This window comes from Sminthopsis crassicaudata, chromosome 2, assembly GCF_048593235.1.
Source record: "Sminthopsis crassicaudata isolate SCR6 chromosome 2, ASM4859323v1, whole genome shotgun sequence".
Lineage (NCBI taxonomy): Eukaryota > Metazoa > Chordata > Mammalia > Dasyuromorphia > Dasyuridae > Sminthopsis > Sminthopsis crassicaudata.
Genome location: NC_133618.1, coordinates 154,267,257 through 154,283,005, shown reverse-complemented (window position 1 = coordinate 154,283,005; position 15,749 = coordinate 154,267,257). Strand labels below are relative to the sequence as shown.

The following is a 15,749-nucleotide window of genomic DNA, read 5'->3' as shown; positions in this document are numbered from 1 at the left end:
AAACAGTCTGGATCTTTAAGTAAAACATTCCACTGCTAAGGGAAACAACAGATATATATGGATAAGTATATGCAATGTAGAGAGAGAGAGAGAGAGAGAGAGAGAGAGAGAGAGAGAGAGAGAGAGAGAGAGAGAGAGAGAGAGAGAGAGACATCAGTAACACCTGAGGGATCAAGATGGACCTCATTTAGAAAATGGCACCCAAACTGTGTGTATGGAAAAGACAGATGAATGAAGGTAAACTTAGGGGTCAGGAATAAAACAAAAAGATTCTATGAGGAGAGATGAGAGAGGAGAAATACTTGCTTAAGGGTGAAGTGGTAGAGAAAGCATGAGAAAAGTAATTGGAAATCATAGGCTATTTACATCCCATTGGGCAGATGGACAGAAGTGGAAAACAATGATATTAGGATGCATTTCTATCAATGGAAAAGTGATTTGCCAACTATTTGAGTGTACTGCTTATGGATGCAATTGCCTTTCCAAAGCAGATTCCTTGGGTTCAGGATCACACTTACTTCAAAGTCTGGGACTTGACTAGGATCAAATCAGTGTTGGTCCTGGAGAGCTATATATATGTTCCTTACCAAACAGGGCCTCTATTCTCTTCAACCTAGTGCTTCAACAATCTTAGAATTTTGAAATGCTAAAGTAGACAGTTTTAGGAGGTAGAAAGAGAAAAGTTAACTGAAGACTCTAGGAAATCATGATAGAAAAGAAACATTGAGTACTTCCATGAGAATGGAAGGGCCACACTGAAATTCTTGCTTTGTCTTTGTGAAGTCCTATTTTGTCTCTGGGATGATAAAAGGCAAGAAAGATGCATCTATTGAGGTTTTTTTCTAATCTTTGTCCTATTAGATGTCATTTCTGACTCTTTGAGTAAGTCCTAGAGAAATGTTTAGTTTTAAGGATTCTAATTTAAAATTGTACAGAACCTAAGCAAAACAAACTTTTAAGGATATACAAGAAATATTTAAACTCTTTTTGAAGTGGCCAAGAATGGCAATCTAAAGAAATATCTATTAATTGCTGAATGGATGAATGTTATGATATGTAAATATAATAGAATACTACTGTGCTCAACTCTTATTAGCACTATGACCAACCATTGGTCCTGAAGACTAATGATGAAACCTCTACTTACCTCCTGATAGAGAGGTGAAGGATTGAGAGCAAGAAAGAGACACATGTTTTTTGAACATGGACAAAGTGGAAATTTGTTTTGATTATACATGCTTTTAATGTTTTTTTTTTTTTTTCTCACATTCTCAATGTGAGGCAGAGGGCAGAGTTTAGAGTAAGAGACTGAGAAAGAAAATCTTGACTGATTAAAACAAATAAATTTAAGATAAAAAGGGACAAAAAATACTTGTATCACCCTAGAGTATTCCAGGAAAAGTGATTTATGAATTGAGTTATTATATTATTATTATTATTATTAGCATTTTTTATCATTTTCAGGATGAGAATCAAAACTGTGGGCTTTATATTTTAAGAATCCCACTTCCTTCTTTCTTATTCTTTTTCATGGATACCAAGTTGCTCATCTATTGGGAGGAAAAAAAAAAACATTCTGAGAAAACTAATTCAAATTAATAACTTAATATGTATCCTGCTCATGGCTGCTTACATTTTAAAAATAGACAATACTTAGCTAAAAGAAAATATGCTTTCACAGTAGAGTTTTAGACATTGGTAGTAGATGAGACTTTTTTAGGGGATAACCCAATTCTCTGCCTTAAAGCTGAATCTAAAAGGTCATTCCTCTGTTAATGGTCAGATTTGATTAAACAGAAATGACAGCATTTGTTATCTACCAACTCTTGTTCTATGTAAGGAATAATTCAAGAAGAAATCAGTAGGTTGGGCCCATGTGGCCTTCATCGTCAGACATGGTTAACCCTAGTCTGGGAATACCACTAAATTGCTATGTGACTTTGGACTATTCTCAATTATTTGTATATAGCTGCCATTTTTTGCATAACTTAGTCATTTGCCATGTTCTTTTGAGTTGTGGAAAAAAAAAAAAACTTTCAGAAAGGAGTGAAAAATCCTGAGTGGATACAAATTGTGTCATGTGAATAAAGAATTATGATAATGTCCATTATCCACAGGAACAAAGAGAAAATATTAGGATAAATTCAAGATAAAGAAGTAAAAAGGTTGAAGGAAGCCTGGTTCCTCACATACTTCACAAACGACAGTGACAACAAGAAAAGAGAATTGATTAAATACAAAAGCAAAAACCTATAACACATACACAAAATGTAAACTTGAAGTAATAAAAAAATATGGAATTTTATCAAATGGCATTGATATGAACAGATGTTTTAGCAATACAATATTGACAGTTGTCTTTCCTTGAAAGGAAGAAATGTGTCAAAATGTCCAATGAGTAGGCTATTACAATCGCCCAGAAAAGTAGAGAGGATATGAACTAAAATGGTTCATATTAGAGAATATGTGAGTAGAGAAAAGGTGATTGAATGTGAGAAATGTTGTACCAACTGATTAGATTTGTGGGGTGTGAGAGTTTGAAAAGTTGAAAATGATGCAGGTTACAATGCATCTATCTAGGTCATGAAAAGAAAATTGAAAATGGAAAAGTCTAAAACACAAGCTGTTTTGGAGTTCAAACAGTTTGAAATGCCTTTAAGATGCTGAGTTTGAAGTGTTCAATAACTAGTTATGTGAGTTTAGAATTCAAGAGAGAGACTAAGTTTGGATTTATAGTTCTGGGAGTCTTTTGCATAGAATAACTAAGATTATATGAATTTGTGAGATCAAAAAGTAATAGAGTGTAGAGAGAAAAGAGAAGAAGGTCTAAAGCAGAGATGGAGGTATACCCATTTTATAGATTGGAAAGGATCTGAAAAAGAGAGCTTGGATGGAGGTCCCAGAAAGAACAAGTAACTGAGTATTTGGACTGATTTCCTTATGGACGGGGAAAGCCCGAGACTTAACTGAATTCTGGAAACTGAAATCCAGGGGTTTTTTTTCAATGTTTTTTTTCTTTCCCTAGAAGAAATTGAGATCATTGCCTGCTCTGAGTTTGAAGCAAATTTTTACAGGACTGGAGTTTTGTAGAGAAACTATTTATACACATCTCTGATAGGTACTGGGAAAATTGATCCTAAATGGGATCATCCAGTCCTTCCAAAACTTCTGGGATGATATCTAAATGATATCTAAAAATGGATTCCCAAAGACTGGCTTATTCTAGATTAGGTTCTGGTTTAATATTTGAAAAGAACTGTCCTATCTGACCATCCCCTATTGCTGAGGCTAATTTCATTTGCTCATTGTTTGGGCTCAGAGTAAAGGTAAATAATTGTTTCTGTTCTAGTCAGAAACTCTGAGGGTCTTTTCCTCCCAGATTGATTCTTTTATGAAGGTCAATTTTTGCCTTAATTCTTACCTACTCTTTACTTACTGAATAAGTATTGCCTCAGATAAACTGAAATTTGGGAAAGACCTTGACTTAAAAATACCAAGGTCTTCCACTACATCTGAGGCCATTGCTAGTCATCTTGACCTATGTTTTGCCACTAGATTCTGATGATTGGAGGAAAGAGTGAGACTGTTAACTCTGCACAGCTCTACCTTAATTAGGTCCAAATCATTTGCAATTCAAGACATCCTTTTCCTGTTGTCATTGATTCTCCTTGAGAATGAATGGTGAACAACAATAACAACAATAACAACCTGGACTGTGATAGATACTTGATGTCTTCCTAGAAACCCAATTTTTCTCAAAGATTGGATTTTCTGCTCATGAATCCCAGTTTCATTAAGGATAAGTTCTAAGTAGCTGATTCTCCATCATCCTAACATTGATTTTCTGTCTTATTGAATTTTTATTGGCTTATTGACTTTTCTCTGCTTTTAAAGATACTTTTGAAACTTGAAGTCCCCCTGAACTTTGGCTAATAATGGGACTTGCTTCTCAATAATGGAACTTATCATTCCCCCTTTTAAAAATAATTTCCTGATTTCAAACACATCATTAGACTCATGCCCTTCCCTATGTAATAATCTCTCAATTAATCAATGTCTGACCTTATTTCTATGTCTTGACTTTCAGAATTTCCCTGCCTTTAGAAGTATTGATTCTGATTAGGCCTATTTCACTACAAATTTAAGACCGACTTATGACAATAAAGGTATGAAAGGCCATTCATTTTGACCCATTTTACCATTTTCAAGATAGAATCCATATTAAGATTGGAGGTGGGGAAAGGCTGGTAAGTTCCTAGAACTGTCAGGAAGATGTGAGTTTGGCAACTCTTATTGAAAAGGCATGTCAGTATAGCAGAGAACTCTGTATTTATTCTTAAAGGGTCCATGACATGAATTTGAGCAATTCCCCAAATGTAAAATGAGGGCTTGGAGTGTATGTCCCCTAAGAATTCTTTCCAATTGTAACTCTATGATACTATGAGTTTGATTACCTTTCCCAGAATATTTTCCCTTGTGACGATATATTTTATGGTCCAATCAAAAGCCCTAAACTCCAACATTATCATTAAGGTTATAAGACCCAACATTGTGTACTCTTCAAAGCTATTTGTGGCACCTGAGAGTACCCTATAACTTCCAAGGAAGAGTATAAATGCAACTGCCCAGTGTAGCAGAGGGTCAAGGAGTAATTTTATTTTTCCTTCATGGGCAAAATAGGAAAAAAGGTAGAAAAAGTCATAAGACCAGAAAACAAATCTTTTAAGAAATGTGAAACATTCTTTAAGGGAACAAGTTTAAAATGTTCCATGCTTTCAGCATGTTAGTCAATTTTTTGTTCATCAGTGTTTCTAAAAGTGTACATGCCAGAGATAAGGGAAGCAACCTTTGTTCCAGTATATTTGTTCTCAGAGAGTAGATGCCAATTCCCTATCTGGTTTCCTGTCTTGGTCCCTTATTCTTCCCTGGGGTTTGGCATCTGGCCTTGGCCTCAGAGACAGCAGGATGTAGTGGGTAGATGATTAGATGTGGAGTCAGGAAAACCTTGGTTTGAATTTTATCCCAGATACTTGCTAGCTGGGTGATACTTGGCAAGTCATTTCACCTTTTAAAGTTCAGTTTCCTCACAGTAGAACAAGAATCATATCACTTACATCATAAATTTGTTAAAAGGCTCAAATGAAATAATGTATATAAAGTTCCTTGCAAACTTTGAAGGCTATGAAAATGCACATTATCATTATTACTGGTATTGTCCATATAGTCTCAGTTCAGTCCTAGACAAAGTTATTTAACTTCTCAAACTGCTGATCAGAAGTAGGGCTTTAGCTAGGGGTGATTTAACAATTGGTCACTATAAATCAGAGATAATTAGGGGAGGGATGGTAAGGAAAGACAGTCTTCTTCACAGGGAAATCATCCAAATCATTCATTGACAGACAAATGCACATCATAGTCTCAGGATCTTGGGGGAAGGCATTTGAGGCAATGAGATAGTTTAGAATCAAGGACATATATAGATTCCATGTTTGTTTCCTTTCCTCTAATGCACTGCTTTATAGTTTAAGGATCAGAACCTAAAAAGGACCTCAAGAGTGAATGAATTCAGCTTCCTTAATATTAATATATAGATGAGGAAACTAAATTTTAGAGAGGTGACACATGGTGTGCCCAACATCACACCTTTAGTAAATATTTGAAATAGTGTTCAAACCTGGGTCTTCTTAATTATAAGCCTAACATTTTCCCCCCGGTGTCACTCTGTGCTCTTTCAAACTACTATTCCACTCTAATAAGTACTAAAAAGGATGAGCTGGTAGTTCAGTGGTTTGAGTGCTGGCCATTGTGTCAAGAGCATCTGAATTCAAATATGATCTCCAACACTATTTATTTGGATGATCCTGGGCAGGTCACTCTGTTTGTTTTTTTAAGTTTCTCCAACTATAAAATAGGCATAATAATAGTACTTACTTATAGGAGATGATATTTCTAAAAGTGCTTGGCACTTAAGGTTAGAAGTGGAGACAGACTGATAAGTTCTTAGAACTGTCAGGAGGATATTGCTAGGTAACTCTCATTGAAATAGTATTTAATTGTTGCAGAAAGTCCTCTACTTATTGTAAAAGGGCCTGGACTCAAATTTTGACTCAGCTGCTTATGACCTATATAAATTTGAACATTCCAATATTATTTATTTATTTATTGCAAATTATTGACTTATTGACAGTTGGTAAAGAAATTATCTTATTGATCCCTGTCTTCTGTAGGACTGGACATATTTTACAAGGAAGCACTTAGTAGAGTATGGCTTTTGCTATTTCAGTGCTTCCATGCTCATGTTTCTTCTTTTCCTTCTCTCATGACATTGGACTAAGTGAGAGGAATTAAAGATCCATTAGAGTCCTATTAAGGCAGAAACTGGGAGCATTGATGCAGGAAACAATCCTGAAGAAGTTTGGGGTTCCCCTTCAGCATGGTGTCATGGACAGGGAGCACTGATCTTTTACTTAGGACGTCCTGAGTTTACATTCTGCTGCAAACACTAGATCTGTAACTATCACAAATTTGTTGTTGTTCAGTCATATCATGATCCTATCTGGAGTTTTCTTGGCAAAGATAGTGGAATAGTTTGCCTTTTTTTTCTCATTTTACAGATGAGGAAATTGAGACAAACAGGTTTAAGTGATGTTCTTAGGGTCACACAGCTACTAAATGCTTAAGGCCATAATATTACTCTGATATTTCTGACTCCAGGTCATTTGCTCTTTTTATTTCACCACCTAGCTGACTCTATCACAAGTTACTACAGACTTTATAATCCCCTAGTTACCTCATCTGCTAATTGATGAGTTTAGATCTGACCCTAAGGTCCTTTCCAGCTCCAAGCAGATTCTAATATTCTGTAAGAACCTAAGAATTAGAGTTATCTCAAACAGAATGGGCTTCCCCAGGTGGATAGTGGTCATTAGGACAATTGGTTAATCTTTTTTTTTTTTTTTTTTTTTTTTTTTTAACATGTAGAGGGGATTCTTGTTTAGGCATAATGTGGATCAGATGTTCTCTGAGGACCCTTCTAACTGAGATTTGGTGACTCTTTTTGGGGAAAAAAAAGTGCAAGTTTGGAAAGATAGGCTGGACTCACCAAAAAAAACAGAACTTTTACTTGCTCCAAGTTTGTTGGAGGGAAAGAATGTAAGTTTTTTGAGGTCAGGGATTGTTTCTTTCTTTACATTGTATCCTCAGTCCTTCTGTTTTGGTTTTGGAAAGGAGACAAAGAGAGAGAGAGAGAGAGAGAGAGAGAGAGAGAGAGAGAGAGAGAGAGAGAGAGAGAGAGAGAGAGAGAGAGAGAGAGAGAGAGAGGAGGAGGAACCCAAACAAAAGATAAAACATTTTAATACAACTTACCAGAAACTAGTATTTGAAAGAACTTTACAGAAACATCATCTGCCAAACCATTATTGTTACCCTCCACAGCAAGAAGCAATGGAGTGGTTCTTACACATCCCACTGTTCCTGCTAACAGCCCTTTCTTTGGTGATACAGACCCAGGAGCATCACAAGGCATGGAGAAAATTCATTGATATTGAACAGGACCATGCATTTTTTCCACAGACCCTTCAGTTTTCCATAAAGCAGTACAACAAGAACAGCAGTGATAAGTATTTCTACCAGATGACCCAGCTGATTCGAGCCCAGGAACAGGTCAGTCTTATTCTCTGTTTCCCTGGCATTGCTAATGCTTCTAGGAAATAAGGATGAGGAGCTTTCTTGCTGTTAAAAGTGACCCACTCAAAAAGGGCCTTTTTCAAGTAAAAAGGAATTATTAGACATTTCTGAGAAAAGGGCAAAAGAAAATTTGATTTCATCAGATGTTTATTCAGGAATAAAAAAATGTTATTGAAGAAAGGTAACATACATTTTTTTAAAAAAATACTATAAATTTACATTTGTAAATTTGTATTAGTAGGAGAGCAAATGTTAAATGGAGAAAAGGAAAAAATCCAGAATGGATGAGATAGAAACAAAAAACCAGAGAGAGGGCAAAGGAAAAGAGTTGTTCTAAAAAGTATTCAATGGTGTTCATCAAATGAGCTTTAGTGATACAGCTCATGCTTTCATACCCAGATAACCACTTAAGCTTTTTCAATGTTTAAAGTTCCATAGATTCATAGACTTTTAGGAACATACTGTAAGAACCAGAAGAGACTTCACAGGCCAATTAGGCCACTCTTCTCATTTTACAAAGAAGGAAACTGAGATCAGAGAGGTAAAGTGATCTGGCTGAATTATACAACTAATAAATTATGTGGCCTCTTAATCAGTGGCCTTTCCTCTCCTTCCACTTTTTCTATTTTCAGATTATTTGCAGTTCCACTAAGAGGCTAATTGAATGATCAGTTCCTTTTTTCAGTCCTTGTACTTCTCTTAATTTGTAATCTTTTAGAGGTCCTCTTGAAATGGGATGTTCAAGTTTTGAAGGGGTGGGGAGGGAGAGAGAATCAAGAGGCAGAAAATTGTTCTATTGGTTGCAATGAGTAGTCAAAGCAATATTACCCATGAAAGGCAAAGTTGTGGGGGCCAAGCTGGGTTCATTATTAATCAGAAGCACCAGAAAAGAGTTTAGGAGGTTAAGAAAAATCCTGAATGAGTTTCCTGGTCCTCTGTGTTCTTTTGAGCCACCACTGCTACCAGCAATTTTTGTCTTTCCTCCTTCCTTTAATCCCATCTCTCCATATCACTCTCTACTATAAGTTGTAAAGGGCCACAGACAGTGGGAGAACTCTGGGTGAGGTATAAGACCCTTCAGCCCAGAGGGAACCTGCTGACAATGTCTGGTTCAGCTTCTTCCCTTGGGGCTTCTCATCCTTCCTAAGGGTCAGGGGACAGTGACAACCTGTGTAATGAATGAAGCAGAGTGATACCAGGTGGCAAAATATGTACAATAGCAAGTTGTTTATGTGGTCCCTCCTGTGCAGTGTTGTTTTGGTTACACAAGGATATTAGGGTATAAAAAGGGGAAAGAACTGGGAATAAAGGGACTCCATTTTTCCACCATCCTCAGGAGTCTTGCCTCATCATTTGTCCACTAAGATGGTATATTTTTTAATCACCCTGGCGTGGGGGCTCTAGAAAGCAGGACACAACCATAGGTTGCTACTTCTGCTGTGGTGAGAGAATAATTTAAAAGTAGATTCCATTTGGTATTACAGTCCCATTCTCAGTTCTGGAGCCTGAAACTTCTATTAACTTGATTCTATCACTTTGTTATCTGTGTGATTTCCTATTAGGAAAGCTTTTCAAAAATAAATTTTTATTGATTTTTAAAAAAATTTATTTCTCCAACATTCTTTTCTTTCCTCCTGCCAGGGAGCCATCCCATATAACAAATAGTATTTTTTAAAGTCAAAAAATATTTGAAAGAAAAAAAAAACGGGGAAAAAATTATCACAATCAATCAATACATTGAATAAGTCCAAAAATATACACAATGGACCTCCTGCTTCCATAAAGGAGTGAGGGTGGAGATGGGACTCATCTTCTCAAATTTTTCCATTTGAGTTATGGTTGATCTTTATAATCTTGCTATAATTACCTTTGTTTTATTTGTGTGGATTTCAATTTTCATTTTTGTAAGTACTGTGTATATTGTTTCCTTGGCTCTACATACTTCACTCTGCATCAATTCATGTAGATTTTTCTATACTTCTTTTATTTATCACATACATCATTTCTTATAGCACAGTCTTATTATATTTCTTTCATGTGCCAAAATTTTCTTAGGCCCAATTGATTGGCATCCATTTGGTTTCCATGTTTTTGCTTTCACAAAAAGTACTGCTATAAATATTATGGGGGCTTTACTTCTTATTAATGTCTTCCAGGAGGATTTCTTAATCTGAGGTTCATGAATTCATGTTATATATCTATATCTATTTATCTATACATATGTGTGTATGTGTGCATGTAAAATGTTGATAAGAATATTTCTATGGAATTGGTTTTCTTTATAATCATGTATATATATATATATATATATATATATATATATATATATATATATATATATATGTATGTGTGTGTGTTCTATTTTTAATTTATTTATTATAGAACAGCTAGGTGATACAGTAGGTGGAGGTTGAGTCAGGAAAACTCATCTTTCTAAGTTCAAATCTGGCCTTAGACATTTAATTGTGTGACCCTGGGCAATTCACTTTACCCTATCTGTCTCTGTTATTCATTTATATAAAATGAGCTCAAGAAAGCAAATAGCAAGTTCTGTTAATTCACCTACTCAGTAATTTTTACTTCTTTACTTTTCTTTCCATATAAATTTCTACCATCCTACTTGAGGTCATCATGGGCTTTTTATCTGTAATATTTTAATAATTTCATAACTAGTTTCCATTTTTCCAGTCTCCTCCCCTCTCTATCTATTATTCACACAGCTGCCAAAATAATCTTCTTAATGTCTGACACTGGACAAAACATTTAAGGTGGAGAAGTGAAAATTTAGAAGGGAAAATAATAATTGTCTTCATTTATTTGACCCTAGGGGGCAGAACCAGGAACAAAAAGATGGAAATTAAAAAAAAAAAAAAAATTAGTCGGTGTTAGGGAAAAACCTTTCAAATGATGAGAGCTTTTTCAAAGTAAAATACAGAAGTGTTGAGTTCTCTTTCCTTGGAAGCCTTCAAGCCCAGATTGGATGTTTACTTGTTAAGTGTTTCATAGGGAAGCTTCTTGTCATGACTGAATTATTCTAAATAGCTAATGGGGCCCCTTCCAACTCTCAAATCCCATGATTCTGTGAAATAAACAGCTATTCAACTGAGTGTTTTAAATCTTCCATAATCTTGCTTCGGTATTTTTCTCCCTCATTCCTTCAACCAATTCCTCCTTCAGGCATAAGACATACCAAGAAAATTACTCCTGGTCTTTCTTATCTTGAATTCTCTTGTCCTCAAGCTGTCCCACAGACTGACTCTTACTCATAGAATGCATATATTTATTATTTATATCTTTCAGCATCTTTCTTTTCTCTCAAAGATCAGTTCTAAGGTCACTTTTCCATGAAGTCTTCCTTGATCTCCTTACTCCAACTTTTTCATATGATTTATAATCTTACTTTTTACCTTATTTTATACTATCATAGGCACAGAGAAGCACTAGAGCCAATTCAAACTAAGCTGACTTAAATTTTTAGCTCCTGAGAAATCAGCAAATACCTTCAATCGGAGCTTCATCTATTGTAATGATGGGGTTTAGTGGCATTCAGAGAGTGGTGGGAATCTCCTTTTGGTCAGGGGAAAGAATTCACCAACTCTAAGAGTTTAAGTGGCAAAAATGGAAGTTGATTTTTGGCACTGCAGGAGTCAGTTTTTGCTAGGAAGACTGACTTCCGAGTGACAAAATCCTGGCAGAGAAATAAATAGTGTAGAGAAATCCTGGCAGAGAGATAAAAAGGGGTTAACTCTGAGAAGAGAATGTCTTCACAGTGGGTAGGGGCCCTGGTAGGCAGCTGTGCCAAAGGGAGAGAGGCCCCTTAGCATAGCATGGTTCCTACTTCTCCCTTCTGCAAATTATGAGTTTAAATTATTCATGTTTTTATAAGGAATCTGAGACTGAAATTTCAATTGAATGAGATTCAATGTTGTCATTGCCCGAGGCCTAGCTTTCCAGTTGAATGAGACCACTTAAATTTGGGCTAACCAAGATAACAGAATGAAACCACTTTATCTTGATTCCCTGAGGCGGGCCTCTCCCAGGAAAGTTTCTCAAGAGTACCCCAAGAGTCCCCCATGGCTTCTTCCTCCCCCCAAAAAAATCAGAGGACTGCTTCAGGGTTCCCCCCAATCAGTAATGTCCATTGTTTAGATCTAAGAAAATGATAGAGAAAATGTTAATAATTCAGATTAAATTTAAAATTGTATTGTGTGTTGGAAGTACTCCTGGTCTGGTCCCACCTCCTCCACCTCCTGCACTTTCCCTTCATAGTCTAGGGTGATAATGGCCTCCTCAAAACCACAACTATCACAGACAGGTAAGTTGCCACGCCCCTTTCAGAGAAGCCATGGAAGAAATTAAATAACTACTACCTGGGAAATGTTCTAGGAAAGCTGATTACAATGGATTCAAAATATAAAGATTATTTATTCAGTAAGTATGTGAGTTTCACGAGTCCAAAATACTCATCAGTGAGTCTAGAAGACTAGATTTTGAGAGTATACAATTATGGGGATTAAAATTACCACTAGTCTACAGGGGAAAGTAGATTCTATTACAAGCACTTGAAGGTCATCCTGTGCTTTTGGCACAAGTCATTCCATCAGTTGCTCCAGAGGCTAGGAATGAGAAAAGGGGGAAATTTCTTTAGAAAAAAGCACAAAGGACAATTGTAGGATCATGTGATTGGTGCTAGTAGGGATCTTAGAGAAAGAACAGAATTTTACAGATGAGTAAACTAAGGCTGGGAGAAATTAATGTGATTTGTGTAGGATTACACAGCTATTAAGATTAAAGGTTTAGGGCAGCTAGGTGTACAGTGGATAGAGCACAAACCCTGAATTCAAAAGGAGCTGAGTTTAAATCTGATCTCAGACACTTAACACTTCCTAGTTGTGTGACCCTGGCAAGGCTATTAACCCTAATTGCCTCAGGGAAAAAAAAAAAAGATTAAGTGTCTGAGGCAGGATTTAAATTTAAAGCTGCCCCCAAGCCTTGAACTTTTAACTGTTGTGGTAGGGGAAACATTAAAGAAAAAAAAAAAATTTAATTTCATAGGTCACTGGAAAGGATGACAGATTTTCAGTCAGTCTTAGAAATCAGGAAGTAGCCCTAGTCTCTTAAACCTAACTAGTGTGGTGCTTGTAGGTACATTCACATGACATGAAAAAATACCTCTTGGTTGATTTTAGACAATGGTCCATATCCTGTAACATCCGGTTGATTGAGGAATTCCTCTATCACTTGGTCACTTTACTAAAGAGCATGGAGTCCTTTTCTTTTCCCTGATTACTGCTTCTATGATCATTAGCTCCAGGAGGTTTTGGATGTAGTTTGTGATCTCTCAAAATAAAGGTCCAATCATCTCTTCCACTAGGGAAGTTCTTGGCCGATCCACCCACCTAAGAGTAACATAGATTGTTAAATAATTATTGGTTGGCTAATATATGAAGGACCTTGCTGAAACCAATAAATGACTTCCAAGGGATAATAGAGAACAGGGAAAACCTGTTCCAAACTGAGTAATCATGGGAAGAAGACTGTTGCTGAATCCTAATCATCATGCCCTCTACTACTCCAACCCAGTCTTTTCCCAGAGATCTTAGCTTCTGTGGTCTTGGTGTCTTTAAAACTATATGTTTATAGATGGAGAGACTCATCAGAGAAAAGGAGAATTGTGTTGATTATAGCTTAGTGTAAATCTTTTGTACTTTTTTTTACTATCTTTGGGGTAAAATAAAATCTCATTTCCAATGTATTATTTCCCTGAGTGTTTACATAGGATTTTGTGACTCCTTCTTCTATAACTGCAGGTCTTGTTGCTGCTGTTGTTATTCAGTCATTTCAGCCATGTGACTCCATTTGGGACTTTCTTAGCAAAGATACTGAAGTATTTGCCATTTCCTTCTCCAGCTCATTTTGCAGATGAGGAAACTGAGGGAAAATGCCCAACATCACATAATAAGTGTCTGAAGCTTTCTATTCAAATCTTCCTGTTCCCAGAACTGGTGTTCTATCTATTACATCATTTAGCTGCCCCCTAGAAGACCTAAAAATAAAAAAATAAAAAAATTGTGGCAAAAATGAAGGAGAAAAAAAGCAATTTTTGAAGAAGACACCAATCTAATTTATAACCCAGAGTTTGGTACATAGGGGTTTAAAGATATAAAAAGGGAGAATAATGATGCTAATAACCCTAATTGTGCAATTATTCTTACAGTTGTCAAGGGGATTTGAGTATCTCATAGATGTTGAACTCAGCAGAAGCATATGTACAAAAGACATAGAAATTGATCCTATTAACTGTAGCCTTCAAGAGGACCCAGAACTGTATAAGGTAAGTAACTAAAATCTACCTTAAATAATGAACAATTCTTGGTCAGTCAATTGGAATTTATTAAGTATCTACTATATGCTAGGTATTATGTAAAATGTTTTGATATAAGAATATTTTTAGCTTGTGGCTTGAAAGGGGTTCTAGATTCATTGGCATCTAGCCCAACTTTCTCACTTCATAGTTGAGAAAATAACTTGCCCAGTATTAAGAAAGTCAGGATTTGAACTGAGGTCCCCTAATTCCAAACCTAGTGCTCTTCTTTTGACCAAATTTAAAGAAACCTCAAGATCAGAATCTGCTTGAAATGAGGGAGGTCAGTATTTGACAAAGTTTCTAAAGCAACTGATAGTTTTCAAACCATGTCCCTAGCTGTAGAATTCACCGTGATGATGGATTAAACCATCTAGGTAAGAGGTTGTCATGGAGCCATTCCACCCAGGAAGGAGGATATCTTTATATTTGCTTTTTTCTTCTAACTGTTCTCCTTTTTTCTCTTTCTCAGGTAATCAACTGTACTTTTTTTGTTTTCGCTGTACCTTGGAATGGACGATATGAATTGAGGAGCAGTAACTGTACTGATGCTTAGCTAGGTTCCTGTGAGGAGCTGCAGAGTCAAATTTCCATTTGGTCCTCTTCAATTTCCTTCAAATAGGAAGGAGAATAGAAAATCCCTGTAAGCAAGCAGAAAGAAAAAAGAAAAAAAACCTCTTCCATGTACCTTTGGAACCATCTATTAACTCTGCTTTTTCTTTGTCTATGAGCTACTTTCCATGTATCTCAGTTCATAATGATAAAAAAATCTTTAAATAAATCATAATAAAAGCAATAAAAATAACTGATTACAAAGATATGAATAGATAATTTTCAGATGAAGACATTAAAGCCATTTCTAGTCATATGAAAAAATGTACTAAACCACTATTGATTAGAGAAATGCAAATTAAGACCACTTTGAGGTTCTACTTCACATCTTTCAGATTAGCTAAAATGACAGGAAAAGGTAAAGATAAATGTTGGAGGGGATGTGGGAAAACTGGAACACTAATGCATTGTTAGTGGAGTTGATAGTGGAACTGATCCAATCATTCTGGAGACCAATTTGGAATTATACTCAAAGGATTATCAAACTATGCATACCCTTTAATTCAGCAGTGTCTTTATTGGGTCTGTCCCCCAAAAAGATCATAAAAGAGGAAAAAGGACCCACGTGTACAAAAATGTTTGTAGCAGCCTTTTTGATATATATATATATGACAGAGAGACAGAGTCAGAGAGGAGGGGGAGGGAGAGAGGGAAAGAGGCAGGGGGAGGAGGAGGAGGAGGAGGGAGAGGGGAAGAGAAGGGGAGGGGAGGGAGGGAGGGATGGAGGGAGGGAGAAGAGAACTATGGAGACTGAGTATGGCTAAAAACATAATATTTTTATCTTAAAAAATAATGGACCACATACTTCATAAGTGCTTACAAATTCCCACTTGTAAGAAATTCATAAGAATTAATAATAGTGTTTATAAAAATACTTGATATTCCTGATAAGGTGTGACAATGGTGGATAAGATCCCCTAACAGAATGGGATCCCCTTGGTCAGTGGCAGGTTTTGCAAAAGAATTCACAAACCCCAAGGAATACAGGCATGAGGTTAGTGGCAAAAAATGAGATTTATTTACACGAAGAAGAAAGCTTGCTAGGAAGACAGACTTCTTAGTAGGCAAGGTTCTGTTAGGAATATAG

At 36.1% G+C, this 15,749-nt stretch overlaps 1 protein-coding gene across 1 annotated transcript; it reads left to right on the top strand.

Annotated features, from left to right (window-relative positions):
* Positions 1 to 7,350: 7,350 nt before the first annotated feature.
* LOC141555107 (cystatin-like) lies at positions 7,351 to 14,866 on the top strand. The gene is made up of 3 exons (XM_074287716.1): positions 7,351 to 7,662; positions 13,904 to 14,020; positions 14,523 to 14,866. Exons 1-3 carry the CDS (start codon positions 7,444 to 7,446, stop codon positions 14,604 to 14,606), a joined length of 420 nt encoding a protein of 139 aa, XP_074143817.1. The 5' UTR covers positions 7,351 to 7,443; the 3' UTR covers positions 14,607 to 14,866.
* Positions 14,867 to 15,749: the final 883 nt, after the last annotated feature.

What these genes read in the sequence shown, in the direction of transcription:
- LOC141555107 (XM_074287716.1), top strand. Translation starts at nt 7,444, where the DNA reads ATGGAGTGGTTCTTACACATCCCACTGTTCCTGCTAACAGCCCTTTCT. An exon ending in TGATTCGAGCCCAGGAACAG is followed by an intron (nt 7,663 to 13,903) that starts GTCAGTCTTATT and finishes TTATTCTTACAG; the next exon opens with TTGTCAAGGGGATTTGAGTA. An exon ending in AGGACCCAGAACTGTATAAG is followed by an intron (nt 14,021 to 14,522) that starts GTAAGTAACTAA and finishes TCTCTTTCTCAG; the next exon opens with GTAATCAACTGTACTTTTTT.